Raw genomic sequence first — 19,777 nt, 5'->3', positions numbered from 1 at the left:
AAAAGTTTTCTTTAGAAAGTAATTAAAATAAAAATGAATGTATTATTTATCTGCATCTGAACTTTTTTTTGCTTAAAACTAAGTTTTAGGTAAGTTTTGCCATGTACAGTGTTTTCTAAACAGAGGAATACAGCTCCAGGCAAGACAAAAATAAATATATTTTTTTTCTTTTTTTTCCCCTCTTGCACTCTTTCTTCTCTTCCCGCATTGCAAATACTAGGATTGCAGGAAGCTCAGTATCGCGTGGTAACAGAGATACAGAGGCAAACCATAGGTTTGGCTTTACAAGGCAAAGATGTACTTGGAGCTGCGAAGACTGGATCAGGCAAAACTCTGGCTTTTATTGTCCCAGTAAGTAATTTAAATCCTTCCATTTATACTCAACATTATCTGTGAAGTATTGGATGTTAGACAGCTTAGGTTAGAGATCCTGGGAGAAAAGTTGTAATTCAGCTCATCTAAATGTTCAAAGAAAGCCAAGATACTAATTTAATAAAGCTGCTTGAGATTCTGAAAGAAGTATATTTTTGGCCCTAGGAATGTTCTGACACTTGAAAATTCCATTTTGATCCTTACATTAGTAGACCCTGTGTGATTTAGGAAGCGCTTTGTTTTTTTTCTCGGGAATCTGCTTTCCTGCAACTCCAGTTGTCTAATTCTTTTAAAATTTGAAAACTAAGTGCGTTAAGTAGAATGGTGAAATTTCTTCAGTTCCTTAGACTTTTTTTTTAGATGAGTGGTTTTCCCCTCTTTAAAATCTTAGGATTTGGACCTTATATAGCAAACTGTTGTAGTTCAGCCCCGATCGGGACCGGACTACGCAGTCTCTCTCTCGCTCCCCCCACCCTCCGAGAGAACAGGGGGAGATGATATAAGAAAAACGGCTCAAGGTTTGAGATAAGGACAGGGAGAAATCCTTAAAGTTACCGTCACGGGCAAAACAGACTCGACTTGGGGAAATCTATTCATTTATTTCTAAAATTAGCAGGAGAATGAGACAGGGAACAAGATAACCTCCCCCCACCCCTCCCTCTTCCCAGGCTTAACATTATCTCTACTACCTTCCCCTCCCGAGCGGCACGGGGTGGGGAAAAGGGAATGGGGGTCACGGTCAGTTCATCACACGTTGTTTTACGCCGCTGTATCATCGTCAGGGGAAGAACTCCTTGCATTCCTCCTCTGCTCCAGCGTGGGGTCCCTCCCACGGGCTACAGTCCTTCGTGAAACTGCTCCGGCGTGGGTCATCTCTTCCACGGGGTGCAGTCCCTCTAGAACAGCTGTCCCAGCGGGCCCTCCACGGGCCACAGCCTCCTTCAGGCCTCCACCTGCTCTGGCGTGGGGTCCTCCACGGGCTGCAGGTGGATCTCTGCCCCTCCGTGGGCCTCCATGGGCTGCAGGGGGACAACCCGCTCCACCATGGTCTTCACCACGAGTTGCAGAGGAATCTTGGCCAGGAGCCATATTACTCCTCCCCCTCCTTCTTCACTGACCTTGGCATCTGCAGCCGTTCCTCACAACAGGCTGGCAGACGTCTCTCAGGATCCTTTTTACATCTTATTCACTTCTCATCTCCTCTCCACTTCTTGCAGCCGGGCCGGGCCGAGTTGGGCCCAGTCAGCTGCCCGGCGGGAGGCCAGAGGGTGAGGCCTGCAAGGCCCATGAGGCTCGCGCCTCCCCCTCTCTGCCCCCCGCTCAGCTGCTTCACTTCTTCTCCTCCTCTTTTTCCTGTTTTCCCCTACTTAAATACGTTATCGCAGAGGCGTTATCACGGGACATTCTGCTACCAATTGGCTCGGCCTTGGCCAGCAGCAGGTCCGCCCTAGGCCCGGCCGAGTCCACTGAACAAAGGGGAGCGACTTCTAGCAGTTTCCTACAGAAGCTACCACCTTAGGCCCCCCCTCACTAACAAAACCAGAACATTAGATAAGGGAAAAATAAATGCTATTTTGATTATGGAGTTTTTTTTGTTTAAATATTACTTGCATTTTCTTGAGCATAAATTTATTTTGAGTCTATTCTGTTAGTAATTATGGGTATAGTAGTAGGTCTTTTGAATAACTTCTCTAGTTGAGAAGATTTATACTTTGCTGTTTTTTAAAAATTTATTTTTTGTTTAATAAGGAATAAAAATTGTAGCTGGCTTCAAAATAGTCTTGTTGAACTTGAGAAGCAGAAGTGAGATTGCTCAATTAGTTCATCTAGGAGTAGAAGGACTTCTTTTTACAAATCTTATTTTAAAACAGTTTTAGGGGAGAAAAGCGGTCAGATAGGAGCTGTAGAGATGAAGAGCGAAAAAAAAATTAATTGTACAAGGATGCTTAACAGCCTTCAGTATTTCAGAGTGCTTCAGGTAGTCATACCTGTGAAATCTTTTGTGTTTGGATTAGTTGATGAAGACAGTGTTTCTGCAGTGTGAATTCATAAACAGAAATAATCCTGGTCTGAGGGGTATGGCAACTTTTGTTGGAATGCTCTGTATACAGCATGTGTGAATAGTACTGCAAACCTATAGCCAGAATTAAAGCCTCAGTAATTGGCTTTCTTGTAGTTGCTCGTTCTGATCCCCACAAAAATCTTAGGAGCAGGGAAGTTCCCTTTGTTTTTCTATACTGATTTCTGTTCTCATATAAATTAAGATTAAGGCTTAATTTCCAGAATTTAGCAGAGTAGGATTAATTGTGCATTAAAACGTTTGAGTTACCACCCATTACTGTCTGTCGTACATTGGTACAGGGGAGCTTTGCTACAGCAGGTATCATTACCGTCAGTTACAACTGATACATAATCAAACTACGTGGAATGTATACTGATATTTCTTCAAGTCATTATTTTAATTAGTGTGGCTTTATATTTTTATGACACTTTTTGTTACAAATTTATCATTGTTATATGTTTTCCTTCTGAGGTTTTTGTAATGAGAATATGGTAATTTTTTTTTTTTTCAGGCTTTGGAACTCCTGTATCGCAATCAGTGGACTTCAGCTGATGGACTGGGAGTTTTGATAATATCGCCTACCCGGGAACTGGCATATCAAACCTTCAAGGTTCTGCGTAAAGTGGGAAAGAATCATGAATTCTCAGCTGGCCTTATCATTGGAGGAAAGGTGTGTCCTGTCTTGGAGTCTGCTGTATGGAAGCATAAATGAGTACTGCATTAAATGCTAGTTTAGGAAGGAAACCCTGCAAATAAAAGGTCAGGGAAGAAGCAGTTAATGGGAACCTGTCAATGACTTGCTTATTTTCTGCCTGTATACTCTGTTTCTTTTGAAGCTTTTGTGTATTTACAGTCTTTCCAGGTTATGTGAATGGATGGACCTTCCTGCCAAGCCTCCGGACTATCTTGTTAGTTTAGATTATTCAGAAATACTTTTTGCTCAAGCCACAAATGTGAACATACTGAAGAAATTCTTGTGTCTCTGTAGAAAGAGGAAAGGCTGATCCTTGACTATTCTTTCTAAAAACTACTGATAAATTAAGCTGGCCTGACCATCTCTTGTATTGGGCTTCTAGTGTGAACAACTAGAGCTAAGCTGGTTTAACTCCTTTTCAGGATCTGAAAGAAGAGTCTGAAAGGATCCACCACATAAATATGCTAATTTGCACTCCAGGACGGCTTCTACAGCATATGGATGAAACTTCATATTTCTATGCATCTGATCTGCAAATGTTGAGTAAGTTTTTTGAGTACTAAAAAGTACTCAGAAATATCTTGTAACATTTCATAGTTGTGTGGAGCACTTCCATGGGTAAAAAGGTTATCCTACTCATGGTATGTAGATGAAATGGCATTGAAGTTCACACATTCATAAATTAAAAAAAGAAAACAACAAACCCCCTTTCTTATGTGTACTTTCTCTGAAACAGTTGTTGAGCATGCCTTCCTTAGGATAATAAGAACAAGCAGGTGAGTTTAGTAAGGAGCCCAAAATCAAGTGTCGTGTCCTATATAATCCTTTAGATCTGTCATGACTAACGCTGGCCTTTCCTTTCTGGCTATGCCTCTTGTGTTTTCTGACATGATAATTAACTATATGGAATGTCTGTTGCAGTGTGTGTATTTTGGACCAGTTCTAGAAGACACTTTTCTTTGAATTTTAAGACAGATTGCTGTGCCTTTCTTTGTTTTGTTAGCATTGTTAACATTGTTTCTTTTCATCTTTCCAACCTGAATAAAAATTTCAGTGTAATGAAAAGGTTTGCCTGCTGCTAAGAGCTGCATAATTTTTGGCATAGCTTGAGGAACTTAAAAGCAATTAAGAGGCTAATGAAGCTGATAAAATGTGAAATTATACTTGCTACACTTAGTACAACTCATGGCAGTTAGACAAGAATTGCTTTAAATATAGGCCCTTTTCTTAAAGCTTTGTCTCAGAGCCACTCTGTTTATGCCCTGTGTTTCAGTGGTTTCAGTTCAGCTTAGGACAGGAGGGTCTGTTTTGCTCTGTCATGAATAGTACAGCGCTGATTGCTTTTGTTTCAGTAATAGGACAGGGAGTTTGTAATTTGCAGTCTGTCTGTAAATTGCCGAACTATTTACTTGAAATGCTGATCTTTTATGCTTCAGCATGTGAAACTGAGGGCTGTAGTGCATAGATTATGGGAAATGCTATGACTTCTATTGCAGGTTCTTAAAGAAAACGTATTTTATGGAGTACATTAATTTCTAAAGAGAATCCTGTCATGTACAGTGATTAAATTAATCTCTGCAGTTTAAGTAGGCCTGGATTTTTGTACTATATGAATTTGATGTGTGGGTTTTTTTAATATAAATGAAGCTAAAACAAGATTTTCTCAAACTGTCTCTCAACTCAGTTCTCGATGAAGCTGATAGAATTCTAGACATGGGGTTTGCTGACACAATGAATGCAATCTTAGAAAATCTACCTAAGAAACGCCAGACCTTGCTTTTTTCTGCAACACAAACAAAATCTGTGAAGGATCTTGCTCGTCTGAGTCTGAAAGATCCAGAATATGTTTGGGTTCACGAGAAAGCCAAATTCAGGTATGTTGAGATAATTTCTTTTTTTTCGTCTTCTGGGAGAGTTAAGCAGATGGTGATCGTACTTAACTGCTCTCTGACTGTTGGTTCCCTGCATCACAAGTTACATTTTGCATCCTTCTTTCTATGGTGTCTGATCCTCTTTTGTGCCTTCCTGAAAGCAAGGAATTTCCAGACAAGAGGGTAGTAGTTCTGACTGCTTCATTACAGGGAGGCTGAACCTATGCTTTCCTTGTGGCTCCTCGGGCAGCTTCGCAGACTGGAAATTTTCTTCCTCAGGAGCAAGCCCCGAGTGGGTTATAGCCTGGATGGAGTAGCATCCTGGCTGTATCACTCACTTCTGAACTACTACTTTTTTGTTGTTTGGCTTCCTTACCTCCTGTGTGTGCATACACTGTGCAGAACCACCAGATATGTTGCACAAATACAATTTTTCTGCATGCCATTGATAAATTTGGCTTTCCAAGGAAATGCTACTGTATTGGGAAAGTGCAGAATGAGAGTCTGATTTGTGTATTCAGTGTTAGGTGCCCAAAGGAAAGCATCTGTCACTAGTCCATGTGCAGTAAGTCTTGTGGCTTCCTGACATGCTGCGTTTACTGTGCACACAAAATAAATTTGTGTTTGGATCAGAATGGAAGGACCTTGCGAGAAGTGAAGTATGTGGTCTGCCATACTAAAAAAAAACGTAATGTGTCACTAAATGAAAAAAATATGCATGTTGTTTTTTGGCACAATTTTTCTTTCAAAATCTAAGTGAAGAATGTTATTTAATATTTTGCATTTCTATGGGTTCTGTCATCTAAGTGTCAAATTGCTTATGAACATGTATGGTTGTTTTTTTTTTTTCCTATGAAGCATGCATATATTTCTATACGTAAGATGCAGGAGAAGGGTGAAGCACAGCGATAAAAATGGCTTTCCCAAAAGCAGATGAGAAATCATCAGCAAATTGAACAGCAGAACCAGGTTGAATCCTGAGGCAGTTTTAACTATTTGATTTTATTATCTCTGTATTATATTGCAAATATGTTTTTTTTTTTTTTTTTTTTTTTTTTTTAATCAGTAGTCTTATCAAAGGCATCTTAAATAAACATGAGTATCTGAAAAAATTGTCTGGTCAATAGCCTCTTAGCAGAAGGGGATGTACAAGCCTAGTGTGTCTTGATTTTGAGAACTGACTAGACATCTGTTTCACAGATCTAACATTTTTTGTGAAGTCTATTTTAAATTACATTTGAATTTTAAATATTTAGGAGACTGCAATTAGATAATAAGCTGAATCAAAAAAAGGACAGTATTTATTACTGGCTTAGCGTACAATAGATTATTGCTTATGAAACACTTTCCTCTGAAAGACTTACAAAGCAAAAGGTGCTGTGGCATAATTCAAATTTACTAGCAGAATAAAAACTGCAGCAGTGTGTTGTGCCACCTGGGAGGGTGAAATTACCATTAATAAAATTAATTTTGAATACCCTTAGTCTGTTTAGGGTGAAGCAGAGTAGCTGTGAGAGATGAACATTTAGATTTATTTCAAGGACAAATACGACAAAGAACTTTTTTCTTTTTTTCTTTTTTTTTTTTTTTGGCTTATTTTATTTGTAAAGAATGGAGGGATGAGTTAAGATGACAATTCAGAGCTTTACAAAGTCACTTTGCGTGTCAGGGTATCATCAGAAGTAGTACATCAATGCTCTTTCTCTGTTTATGATTAGACTGTGCTTTGACATTGCCTTAAGCACAGATGATGCTTTAATAGGACTAACAGACAAAATTGCATTGTTAGTCAAGGCAATTTGAATGTCGCTGCTTAGATGTGGAAGGAGTTTGGTTTGCTAGGAGTAAATGAATTTAGAAGTAATGTCAAAAGTCATCCCCTTTCCCCACTGGCTTTTAGTAAGGAAATTAATTCATCTTTCAAGAGTAGCTTTCTAGTGGAGCTGCTAAGACTTGTTCCTCAAAGTGGGACAACTTTCCAGCCTGATGCTTTTTTTTTTTGCTTTTTTTTTTTTTTTTTTCTTCTCCTTCTTGTGCGTATTTTTCAGATGCTCTTGACTTAAGAGAAAGGACAGGCAACTCTGTAGATATTGTATGCCTATATATTCTCTCCCTTTCCTTCTTTCTCATTTTAATGTTATGGGAACTAACGGTATCTAAATGTATATTTGGGATTTTTTTTTTTTTTTTCAGTACTCCGGCAACTTTGGATCAGAACTATGTTGTTTGTGAGCTTCAGCAAAAAGTAAACATGTTATACTCTTTCCTGAGAAGTCACTTGAAAAAGAAGAGCATTGTGTTTTTTGCAAGCTGTAAAGAGGTATGGCTATTTGCCCGCATCCCTTGTAGCATTTTAAAACTATTAAAATTAAGACATTCATGTAGATGTCAAGGCACCAAAGAGGTGAGGTTCTGGACTAGTTTGCAACAGGAAATTGGGGGGAGGACCAAACATCACCTACTCCTGTAGGCATGTCGTGCAGGGCCTAGCTGCTGGGAAACTCGGTGACCCAGGCTCAATCCAGGCAGATCCTGGAGACCTCAGTGTACTCAGCCATTTTTGTGCTCTGCTGTTAAAAAAGAATGCTAAAAGTTATGCCACTAAGGGCCAGCTATTTCAGTTTTGTCTCATGACAAATTTTGTAGTTGGATTACAGAGTATTTTAATAGTTGTACCTACTTTCTTTATAAGCTTTAAAAATGCCTATATAAGAAATTATAATTGTGAAATAGTGCAGGGAAAGGTTTTTCTTATGGTTGTACAGGAAGTAACCCTTCAAGCATCTACTTGTACAAATGTCTTGGGTCTACTCTGTTGAAGTTATTTGTATGTGTTTGTATGGCATAGGTGTTTATTCCTGTAACTGCTGCATGTATCAAATATTTTACAACATATAATGATGTAGTAAATATTCACTGCAGCTCTTCCACTTGTGCAAGAGGTTACAATATTTTTGTTGTTCTGTGGTTGACTGGTGAGTACAGTGAGGTGGTGGGCTTAGTCATACAGAAATTCTCCGAGCTGCAGCTGTTCCTGAAATCTATGCAGTTTCTGTAACTATTTTCTTTAAAAAATATTAGAGAGCTGTCTGCTATAAAATAATGCTGCATCATGGTACTATATGTAAGGGGCAAACATACTGCTCTAATAAGAGAAGCTGCTGTTGAAGCTTCAAATAATAAAACAAGACTGTGTAGACTGCTCGAGTTGCAAGTTACACCCTCCAGTGCTGCCTAACAGACTTGTGATGCTTTGTTCCCTTGCATACGGCCTCACTAGTTATGTCCCAAGTCGTTCTTGTTGTTACCTGCTCTTGTTCTTTTTAGGAAATGCTGTCAAAAGGCATGCCAGTCTTGTGCCACAGTTAATTTCCTCTTTTAGAACCTGGGCATGTGACAAAGTTTCAAAATAACATCTCTTGTCTCTGCTGTGGAGAAGAGTTTATTTCATTTGATGTGCTAACTCACTTGCTATATACTGGATGTGATCTTTACCATGCAATGTTAACATTTTTAATTGTTTTTTCTTGATTTGTCGGGTAGGTCCAGTATCTATTCAGAGTGTTCTGTAAGCTTCAGCCTGGTCTTCCCGTACTGGCACTCCATGGCAAGCAGCATCAGATGAAAAGAATGGAAGTCTACACTTGTTTTGTTCGGAAAAAAGCAGCAGTACTTTTTGCTACAGATATAGCAGCTCGTGGCCTGGGTATGTACCACAGAAGCAACAGTTATTCACAAAGTTGTGGTCTAACCCTATTGAGACTTTATCAGTGATAGCATGCTCTGAAGACTGACCTGATTTGTAAGAAATAAAGCTGTAGTTTGCTTAAGAGCTCATTAGGGTATCTAAGAAGAGCTGTGCTGCTTAGAGTTCTGCTGTTTCTTTACTGAAGAGGCGCACTTCATTTGTGCTTCTTTTTGGCCCAGAATGACCTGTGTTGTCACTAGTTTTGTAATGGCATTTGTTAGTGATGTAGTCAGTGGAAGCTGTCTTTTATTTACTTATTTATTTATTTTAGCCTGTAGACAGTCTAGTTTTTCCAGCCCTGTTCTGTGACAAATATCTGGAACGAGAGAAAATGCAAATAGTGATGTATTTGCTTACAACATGCCTTAAGGCACAATTTCAGCAGTTCTAAATATTTCTGATATGCCTGTATCCTCTGGGTTATTCCAAAGGGTATGAAAAATTACTAATCTACCAGTATGTGGAAAACAAAACCTGAATAAATTTTAATGTCTGAAATATGAATGGCATTACAGGACTGTATTTTTAAGGAGGCAAAATACTAGACGAGGAAAAAACCAAGAATATTTATAGGACTTGTTTTGACTTGAGTTTCTTTCCTCTGGTTGTTACCTTCTGAATTATAATTTTCTACTTTATACTTTCTGTGGCTGCTTTGGATTTTTTTTTTTTTTTTTTTTTTTTTTTTTTTTTTTTTTTTTTTAGTACTTGCAAGTATTTAGGTGTGACACAAGACTGTTTTCAGAAATCTAATTGTTCTTCTTTCTGATAGCAAACTCCATTGTCTGAAATGTAAGGTTTTGTCAGTATGCTATGAAAGGAAGGAATATGGTCTAAAACCTGAAGGCAGAAGTGAAGCCTGCTGAAATCTCACTAATGAGGAGCTAATATGAATGTGATTGTTTAGGTTTAGAGTGTAAGTATGGTTGTGGAATACAGTGTAGCTATAGATTTGGTCAGGAATTAACACAAACTTACTCTAATGCAAAGCATGCTTCTGCCAGATGAAGTGTGGCAGTTAGAAAATGCTTATTAATAATATCATTCACATTGAATGTTGACTTTGTTGTCAGGCTTGGTCACCCCCTCCCGTCTTTGAGGGGAACTATGATACTCTATATGGACAACTGAAGTAGTGCTGTCTCACCACAGCTAAGTTCATACCCTGGTGGTGTAGGATGTTGATGCTGTAGGTGAAAAGTGGGTCAGATATTGTTATTTAATTATTAAATGTGATGGTGTCTTATCTGTGTGCCACAAAGCATGTCTGTTCTTGTCAAGTGTGAAATTATGTTCCGTTCAGTGCACTGTCATAATTTATGAAATGAAGGCACCATTAATTTTAGCTTTCTTTGAAGAGGATGATTGTTTATGATATGGTAATACAAGCAATTAATTTTACTTTTATTTCAGAGGTTGCACCCAATGTCTGTAAATTGGCCTAAATGATGATTCTTACAGGAATTAATGCTTGAAAAGAATATATTGCTCTGGAATAGGAGGATTTGGAGTACAGTGAGCTTAATTTTTGATGTATTTTTTCTTTACACAGATTTTCCAGCAGTGAACTGGGTCGTTCAGTTTGATTGTCCAGAAGATGCGAACACATACATTCACAGAGTGGGGAGAACAGCCAGGTTGGTTTTTACTTTTCATTAATATTTTAATGTTTAAAACTAGATCACTGTAGGGACAGATAACAGCCTAAAGACTCACTTGAAAAAAATCAAGATATAAATTGGAACGAAAGAAGGGCTGTTATCACCAAAAGACCCCTTTAATTACTTGAAGTAAAGGCTTGAGTTAATAATTTCTTAGTGGCGTTCAGAAACTCCCTTACAGCAGAAAGAAAAAAATATGCCCAGTTATTTAATCTGATCAGGGAAGATTAATAGAGAAGAAGCAAAAATCTTCTTTTATACTTGGCAGGATTACCTCAAAGGCTGAGTTGAGCCCGTTTGTGGGTGGAAAAGCTTGTTTTACCACTGCCATTTGTAGGTTAATAAGACTTTAGACTGTGGATTAATTTTTTTTTTGTGTCATTGAAGACTTCAAAGAACGGAAATATTTCTTCTTTATTTTAATCTGGAGAGGAAGACATCAAATAATGTTAATTACAGGTTAAATTTTTAATTTTCTAAGTCTTTTGTAGAATTATATTCTTAGGGATAGAATTAGTTAAAATATTTGTGGCTAAGCCTTTATGACAGAAGGGAGTTGTCTGGATAGGCAGCTGAAAACCTGATCCTTGGTGTCTGAAGTAGATTTTTAAGAGAAACAAGGGTTGTTATTGCGTATAATTTAGCAGATCAAAAACTTCACTCAGTTATCTGAACGATGAAGTGCAAGACCTGGCATTACACCTTGTACATAATTTCATTTGTTTGTAGTAGGGCTTGCAATATAGGCAGTTGTCAACCTAATGACAGAACAGTTTCTTAGAATAGGACTTCAGCACTCTGCACTGTAGGTGTTTGAAGTTTGTCTTTCTCAATCAGATAGTGTTAAATTTTGGTGACTAGGAGTGTGTAGTTCCAGCCCTCTTTCAGTTCTGGCCATACTTTTGTTGTAATTGGTAACACTTCTGCCCCATGCTTTCCTGTGTCCTCCATTTTCCTATCTACCTGTTATAACGGAAGAGAATAATACATTTTTTAATGCTTTTGGAAAGAAACTGTCTATGAACAAAATCAGTAAATTCTGTTAGAATTCTGAGTTAGAATCTGTCAGAATTCTGTTAGAATTCTGAGTTTTTATTTTTATTTTTTATTCCCCACCCTGCCCACCTTCCTTGCTTTTTAATCCTGTATGACTTCCACAGAAGGCTTGGAATTCTGTCTTTATGGCATAGTGTAATCATGGAAGGGAAAACAATATATTTGGCACTATTTAACTGGCAGTTTCTGGAGGCCTTGTTGAGCTCTTGCCAAGCCGTGACACTGAATTAAAGCACCTCCCTAGAGTTACAGTCCTCAGGCTTTGTCCTAATTCTCATTAGCCACTGAGAAGAGCGATTGTAAGTAGGTTTGAAGAGGGGAAGCAGCTACATAAAGACAACTAACTTTCCTTTTCCACAATGCTTTTAATAAAGTGTCACTCTGACAAGGCTGTTAGCCTTGCAACCTTAAGAGTCTCTGTCTTCAGTGGCCTCTTAAATACAACCTTCTGTGATGGCTTGGGAGAAAGATTTAGACAGAAAATTGGGGCAGAGGGCCTGTCCCATAGGCCATGGGCTGTGCCGGATGCCTGCCCCTGGTTTCACTGGGCTGTCATTTACATTTCCTTCTATGTGAATTTTTCAGTAGCCAGACCTTACTGAAATTGGGAGTACATCTGAACAAGTTGTTTGAGCTGGCAGGGTGATGACTGATACTGAAAGCAAATTCCTTCTGTAGGAAAAGATTTATGGGTATTTTCCGTCTCTTAATCCGATTTATCTGTCTCTTAATCCAATACAAAGATCAAGGAAGGTTCGACCTACAGTGGGCTTTCATTTTGGAGAGATGTACAGGCTCTCTCTGTCCTTGAAGTAAAGCAGTCCTTGAAAGAGATTCGTTCAGTGAACTTAACAGCATGAAATAAATATTTGAAAATGAAACGAGAGATGTCTAATCCTTTTAAGTAAATACTGTGCACTAAGTAGATATGCTAATGCAGTGTTAGATGTGGATAATTGAGAATGTACTTCTCCGTGAACTCCTAAGTGTTGAGTAGGAAACTTCACTTGTTTTCAAGAGCTACAGTTAGTATGAGAAGCTTGTGTTTCTTCTAGAAACTTGATAAAAATGAGCTGCGGTTTAGTAGTCCTCATTAATGAGGTTAGAGATAATTACAAATATTCATGGATTATGAGAGTGTATAATTGCATGGAATGAAAGCTAAATTAAATATCTCTGCTAATTAAGAGACTGTTAAAATATAATTAAAACTGGGATGCCAAATACTGTTTAATTTTGAAATAAAATTATTTTGTGATACAAAAGCAAATATGAAAGTAAAGAGAGAAATTGTTTTGGGGATGGGGCTGAAAAACCTTTGACTAACAATTGTGGATGTGTTCCCACATCTGCTTTACAGTTTTGTAAAGCCTTATGTAAGGTAAAGGTAGTGATTGATTTTTGAGTGGATGAGGCTGGAGTGTTCCCTAAGTAGCATTTCACTTGTGTTACATCCTACTGAAGAACATAAATTGCAACTCCTGCATTTCTGATTTATAGTAAAGTAAGATGAAGAAAGCCTGGGTGTTGTCCAGTAATGCTTTTACTTTGTAATAGAGTTGGCATATCTTTTTTTTTTGTTTTGTTTTTTTCTTTTTTAAGCTTGAAAAGTATGCTACAGTTGGAGAGATTGGAAGCTGTTTCTTCCAACTGCATTTTCAAGTGTATTTTTAAAGTCTTAACTAGCTCAGTGACAGAATTTCTAAAATACTGAGAATACCATGGCCATGCCCATAAATATTTTTGGCTACATTTTTGTCATGCAGTCTCTTGATGTCTATAATTAAAAATACTAGATCGCAGTGTTTTCCTGTGTGTTTTAGTTTCAAAAATTTGAAGTAAATAAAAGCTACTTGTAGTAAATGTCTGCAAAACTAATTTCTTCTGGCTTTTAGTTTTTATTGATGCCTTCTGTTCTGTAGCCTATGAAGCATACAGTTGAAAATATTCTTTGATCAACTTTTTTCAAAAAGTTACAGTGCCACTAGGGGACAGCAGAAGATAATAATTTCTGAAGCACATTGATAGTCACTTTTTTCCCCAACTGTTTTTCAAAACATAATTTGTAAATTGTATGTCATGAAAGAAACATATATATATATATAGGAATATTTTTCTTTCAGTCATGATTGCATTGATGAGTAGAAAAGACACTGAAAAGTGTGTTTTATCTTTCTATTCGTGCATGAATATCTTGTATTTTGTATGTACCTGTATCCTGGCACGTCTCAGTAATTAGTTTCTTTCTGTCGTAGCATTACATTCCTCCCTCTGCTCCTTTTTTTTTTTTTTTTTTTTTTTCTTCAGAGAAGACTATTAAAAATGTTACTTGAGTTTAGTGATGTTTCTGTCAGAAGCCTTTTTTTTAAAGACACTGAGAGTGGAATATTAAACAGAATAAATCTTTTCGCTCTGCAATTTTTATCTGTCGTATATCCAGAACTTTATGTAGGCTTTAGGTCTGACTCAGACTTCTGATGGTGTTTAATCCGAGCTTGTTGGTTAGGTTTCTTATGTGCTTAAACTGATTTGGGAAAATCAGTGTAATTTTCTTGTCCTTAAATGTAGTGTGCATACAGGTGTGTGTGTTCTGTCTGCTCTACATAGGCTTTTTTCTTTTTGGTAAATTACATTCTGAAAACAAATGTAATAATAAAAGTCCATCTTCCCAAAGCAGGATACTCCGTTGCCTACCATCTTTGTACTGGCTCGTATGGTGATTAAAGCCAAGAAGTATGAGTAAAAACTTAAAAGATCTATATTTCTTTTTTGATGCTGTGTGAATACTGAAGAATACACACACATCAAATTTTGGAAAGGTGAAAGGGTCAGGTCATATAATGATCTTATTCTGTCATGAAGTAAAATGCTTTGAAGGACGCTTATTGAGGCTGCTCTTAGGTATTTGCACATGATGTGTGTGAAAGCGAGACTAATAAGCCTTTAGAGTAATCTTTGCAAGTGGCAAATGGAGCATTTGAAAATGTGAGTGACTTAATGGAACATTTTTCCAATGGTGGAAGCTTGTTTGGCTTTAGGGGTTTGGTTTTTTTTTTTTGGTGGGTGTTTCTCCCCCCCCTCCACTGGGACATAAGTCCCAGGGATACATGTCTTAGGTCCTGAATAAACAGTACAGTCAAGATGGCAGCTCCTTGTTTGATTATTTCTTTTGTGATTAAGGCCCATTGAAATGTCACTTTTACTGACGTTTCTGGGAAAATAAATGCAGTATTTAGACCATCTCATATTATAATGCAGTCAAGCAATCATTCTAACTGCCACTGGAGTTTCTGATAAATTGTAGACACCACATATTTACTTGCAATTCACATTAAACTTGTTAAATTAGTTAAACACTGTACCCTAGCTACATTTGTGACAGCCTGTGATGTTGCAGTCGTACTCACTGGCACCATGTTATCCATTAGGATTCTCTTCATAATGGCATCCTCTTCATAGTGTTCCAATACACTGAAATATTAAGTGGCTGAGGTTGTTACCTTCTGGCATGAAGCCATCCTGTAAGCTGTGATAAAAAATAAATAAGCACGTGTATTTTAACACAGTAGAGTGGATGCAGCTGCTGTGGAAAATGCGTTGCTTACAGTCTAGGCTGGAGGACCCAACAACCTCGCAAGGCCTTTTCAATTTGATTTATTCTGAGACTAGCATGATAAGGTTGGTGAGCCGTTGCCTATTCTTGTCCATTATTTCTTGTGACTAAAGCTGTCTGCAAACAAGGATGCCTCGCCAGTATGACTGAATGACGGGGATTATGGTTTTGTGATATGAATAAAACCCAGTTACGTGGTTCTCAGAACTTGACGATAGATATAAATGGGCTACTGTCCAGACAGGAGAAGGAAAAAGGATATTAAGTGATCAGAGGAAAACAAAACGGAACCCAAAATAAACCCCGAAGCAATCTCTGACTTCGTAGCAATATTTACTGTTAATTTTCGGAGTATACTGATCTAAGGTCTGTGCAATGGAGAAACAGGAGCGAACTTAGCATAAGAAGTGAGCGAAAGCAAAACCAAGAAATGAAGCCAGTTTGCTTTTTATTTATTTTTGTTTTAAATGATCTGTGGTATGTTGGGTTTTTCACAACCCATGGGAGGGAGCTCTTCTACCTGGCTGAATCATGGAAGCAGTAGTGAACGTGGGCTGTCTGCAGCGTTTGCTCAGCTATTGTATTTTTTGTTGGGCTGCTTTGGTAGGACTTGCTGTAGATGATACAGCACAGTTTCAGTTAGCAGTGCACACACATCTCGTGTTAAAGATTTGTTGTTTTAAAGAAAAATACCTATTAAAAGAGAGACCATTGATCCTGTAGATGATATTCATGCATTTGTTTTCTGTGCTCATTTGTTGCTTAAAAAAAATAGAATAACAAGTTAACATGTTAGGGGAAGAAACCCAGCAGTGTAGAACATATGATAAACAGTAGATAAAACTCTTCTTGCTCCTAGGCTTGGAGAAATAATGTTTTCTTCGTTGGAAGCTTAGATTTCACGTTCTCATCATGCTGGAAGGCCCACAGAATAGTATAATTGGAAATAAAGTTTTGCCTGAATTGAGCCTGATATGAGAGCCCTAAAGCTGTTACTTTGTTTAAGAAATACGTTTTTAAATGGTAGCTTATATAATTGGATTTAATAGCTGAATTTTAAAACAAAACTATGAATTATTGTATTTCTGTGGGAGGCGGTAGATATGGATATTAGTTTCCCTTTGTTGAAGGATAGTGTATGGGTGAACAGATTTATTCATATGCATATCAGATTGAAATAGGTCTTCTCAGAATAAACCTGTCCACTTTTATATATTTTGGATGTATTCTTATACGTGTCTGATATTGTTCCTTTACATATAAAGAGTGCAACACAGACAAATGAAACGCTCTTTCCTTCAGTACTGTAGTTATTTTATCAAGGAATTAAAAATAATTTTAAAATAACATATGAATTACATGCTAGAAATAATAGAACATGACTCACTAACTTTTTTCTAGTCTGTATTATATTAAGCATGATTGTTAGGTTTTTAGCTAACCTCTAGATTGGAAAGTCACTACTTGTAATCTAGCTTCCAAAAACTTGGTGTGTATTTGCATACTCAGATGGTGATTCTCTCTTCAAGTACTTCTTACATCAGATGAAGAACTGTACTATGCCAGTTTTTTTTTGTTTTTTTTTTCCATTGTCCTCATGTCTCAATTGCAATACTGTGTATGTTAACAAATTCCTATATCATTTCACTGGCATATGCTTTCAGTCTTTACAGGGTTAAGTCTTTGCTCTAGAAGTGGAGATCTGTGCTGCTTTTTGGATTTTGCTTGTCAGTTATTCCACGTGATGGCATGATCTTGTTCTGGATTCTTTATGGAAACCAAAATTGTATGCAAAGGTTTAAAGAACATTATTGTTGCAAAATCAAGTGCTCCAGAGTATTTATGTTCTGAGAAGGGTGCGAATGGTGCACAGTGAATAAATGATCACCTTACATTGTCAATAACTTCACTTCAAAGTGAAAGTAACTATTAAATAGTTTTGTATTAATAGTTTGGCAACCATGTATGATGAACAAAGGGTCCAGTGGAAGAAGAGTGAAAGTACATAGAGTGTGTCGTAACGCATGTGCAAAACCAGGCAAATTCAGTGATCTTGATTTTGATGCTGTTCCAAATACTTAACTTATTGACCTTAATGTTTTAAGGAAGGTAGTCTTTTGCTTACTTCTGGTGAGTCTCTAGCAAATTTGATCTGGGTGAGAAAGAGACAGTCGAGAAAGTTGATTTGGGTTCCTTGATGCCTGATTTCCTTTCTCTGAAGGGATCTACTGTGGAGAGTTTCTGCAAAACTAATGTAGCTGAAGGTAGCTTGTTGGCTTGGAATGCAAGGCTTTTTAGGAATGGGCTTTGATTTAAGCTCACAAGTTTTACAGTGATACCTTACTTCCTTCTATGTATTTTGACAGGTGAAATGACAGCATATGTTGATACTATCCATCCTGGCCCAGTTAGGCTAAAATTAGATCTTTAATCAAGACAACTTGATAAAGTTCCATTTAAGTTACAGACTGAAAAAACCCCACAAGGTACTTTTTTTTTTTAATATGGTGGTAGATGTGTGATCTCCAAAGCATAAAAATTATATACTTACGGTTCCTTGCATGTTCACGTGTGGTAAATATCTTCAAAAACATTATCACCTCCTTTATATTGAGTTTTCTGCAATGGGAAATGCTCAAATTCAGGAAACTGTAATGCAAGTATCTTTATATCCTCCTCCAAATTTTACAATTATCTCATCATCTCTATTTTCTCCTTTGCCAGTTTTAAAAATAGATTATTTTTGCTTGCCAAACAAAGCAGAAATACTGCCTTTAACTCTCTTGAAATTTGGCATCAACTTATATCTTCTGAAACACAAATGTTAGGGAAACATGTTGCAATACATCTGTTCAAGACAACCTGTATAACATTTCCTGTAAGGTTTGCATATCCACACAGGCTATCCATACAGTTCTTTTTCCATTGTTTTACCATTTTTTTTTTTTTTTTTTTCCTGCTGGATATTTGCCCTATGGTAGACCACTGGTGCCTGATGACCATCAATCAGATGGCTCCCGTTCCTACTCTGGTGTCACCGTGACTCGTATGTCACTGACAGTTAAAATATGGTACATCTGACTGAACTATATGTTATGATGCTTGTGGCAAGGATGTAAAATTACTCTGAATGTAGTTAGAAGCAGCTCCACTCTAGCTGCATGGCAAGGTGGAACTGATTAATAACCACTATGTTTTAATCTGTTGCCTTTTGTGATAGTGGTAATATTGTTTGCTTTATTAGCTAGGGGTTTATGGAGCCTTTGGTTGGATCTTATCAAGAATAGGTTAAGATTAGCAAAAATTGAGTGTCTGTTTGGCCTGCAGAAAAAGCATCATCCTGTCATTTTTGTCATCCTGTCCTCACTGAATGGTTGCCTTGTTATTAGTTCCTCCATGCTTGATGCTAGCTGTTGGCTCAGGGTGATTTTTTTAGCAGAAGTTTAAGACAGTTTAATTTCACACCAAAAAAATAAATAAAATAAAACCACTTAAAATCAAGAGCATAGTTTATTCATCATGACAGAATCTATTTGGCAACTCTTTGTGATTTTTGCTAGGAAAATGTTATTGACATTTTAAACCATTTTTCTCTATTTCTAATTAGCCAGCACTACGTTGTCCTAAATAATTTACCCCAGTTCCTTCTTGTCCAGCCTTTGGTTCTTGCCCTTGATTGTAGGCATTCTTTTTTCTCATCTGCGTTCACTGCAAATATATCATTCCTACACTTTGCTTTATAGTGCTAGTGATGATTTGTCACAGCTTGCTTGCTTGTAAGTGAAGATTGAGTTGCAGAGAAGTTAGCTGCATTTTAGGTACATATTGAAGCCAACAGACTCTAGGCAATAAGACAGAAATGAGCTAGAAGTATGTGATTTTTATTCCCCCCCCCCCCCCCCCCCCCCAAAGACTTTCTGGAAGTAAGATGCAATTTTCTGTAAAATTGGAATGAATCGTATCTGGTATGCTAAGAGACTGTTAAAATTGCAATGCAAAGATGAGTCACCGCTCTGGTTTCTTGATCACCTTGAGGAGATGACAAGATAAGTAATATCAATTACTACACAGTCTAAGAAAGTTAGATTACTTTGAGGTTTTGAATTTACTTTTCTCCAGCAGAGGTGGGGTGCATACTTAGTGAATAATAATTCACCAGAGTGATTTAGCCTTTTAGGACAGTTGTTTGGTTTTGGTGATGATGGCTGCAGTAAGCAAGAATGGGGACAACTTCTAATGTCTTCTCATCTACAGAATAAGTGATCCTCCTGCTGAAGGATTTCTATAGCTAAGGTTCACTCTTTGCTGCTTTATCATCTATAAAGTTTTAAAGATTTTGTCTGTCTGCTGAAAATAATAACAGAAATGTTCTTTTATTAGCTTTAGTATAGAACTTAATTCCCTTAGGATACTGGACACTGAGGGATGTTCTTTAGCCACATGTTTTAGGCATTGTAATGGAAACAAATTTGAGCAGAAAAATCTAAGTGTTCTTTATTGTTTATGCCAATTTTTAGTAGCTTGAGCTTTCATAAGTTTGCCAGTATAGAAGATTTTAGTGTGAAAGACAGAGAAAATACTATTGAAAACTTCAATTTTCCACTACAACCTCTGTTTTTGAGGCTATCTTTAAGACCATGATTTTCTTATTAACACATTACTATGTTGTTCTTTTTTTTTTTTTTTTTGAGAAATAAGAG

At 37.3% G+C, this 19,777-nt stretch overlaps 1 protein-coding gene across 1 annotated transcript in view; it reads left to right on the top strand.

Annotated features, from left to right (window-relative positions):
• The window catches only part of DDX10 (DEAD-box helicase 10), a 172,152-nt gene that overhangs the window by 4,403 nt on the left and 147,972 nt on the right, over positions 1-19,777 (top strand). The window contains exons 3-9 of the mRNA XM_086739555.1: positions 221-351; positions 2,946-3,104; positions 3,551-3,671; positions 4,813-5,002; positions 7,193-7,319; positions 8,543-8,705; positions 10,300-10,384. Coding sequence (XP_086595681.1) covers positions 221-351; positions 2,946-3,104; positions 3,551-3,671; positions 4,813-5,002; positions 7,193-7,319; positions 8,543-8,705; positions 10,300-10,384 — 976 coding nt within the window. The remainder of the gene's footprint in view (positions 1-220; positions 352-2,945; positions 3,105-3,550; positions 3,672-4,812; positions 5,003-7,192; positions 7,320-8,542; positions 8,706-10,299; positions 10,385-19,777) is intronic.

This window comes from Chlamydotis macqueenii, chromosome 1 (assembly GCF_036417535.1).
Source record: "Chlamydotis macqueenii isolate bChlMac1 chromosome 1, bChlMac1.mat, whole genome shotgun sequence".
Taxonomy (NCBI): Eukaryota; Metazoa; Chordata; class Aves; order Otidiformes; family Otididae; genus Chlamydotis; species Chlamydotis macqueenii.
This window is presented reverse-complemented; position numbering and strand designations above follow the sequence as displayed.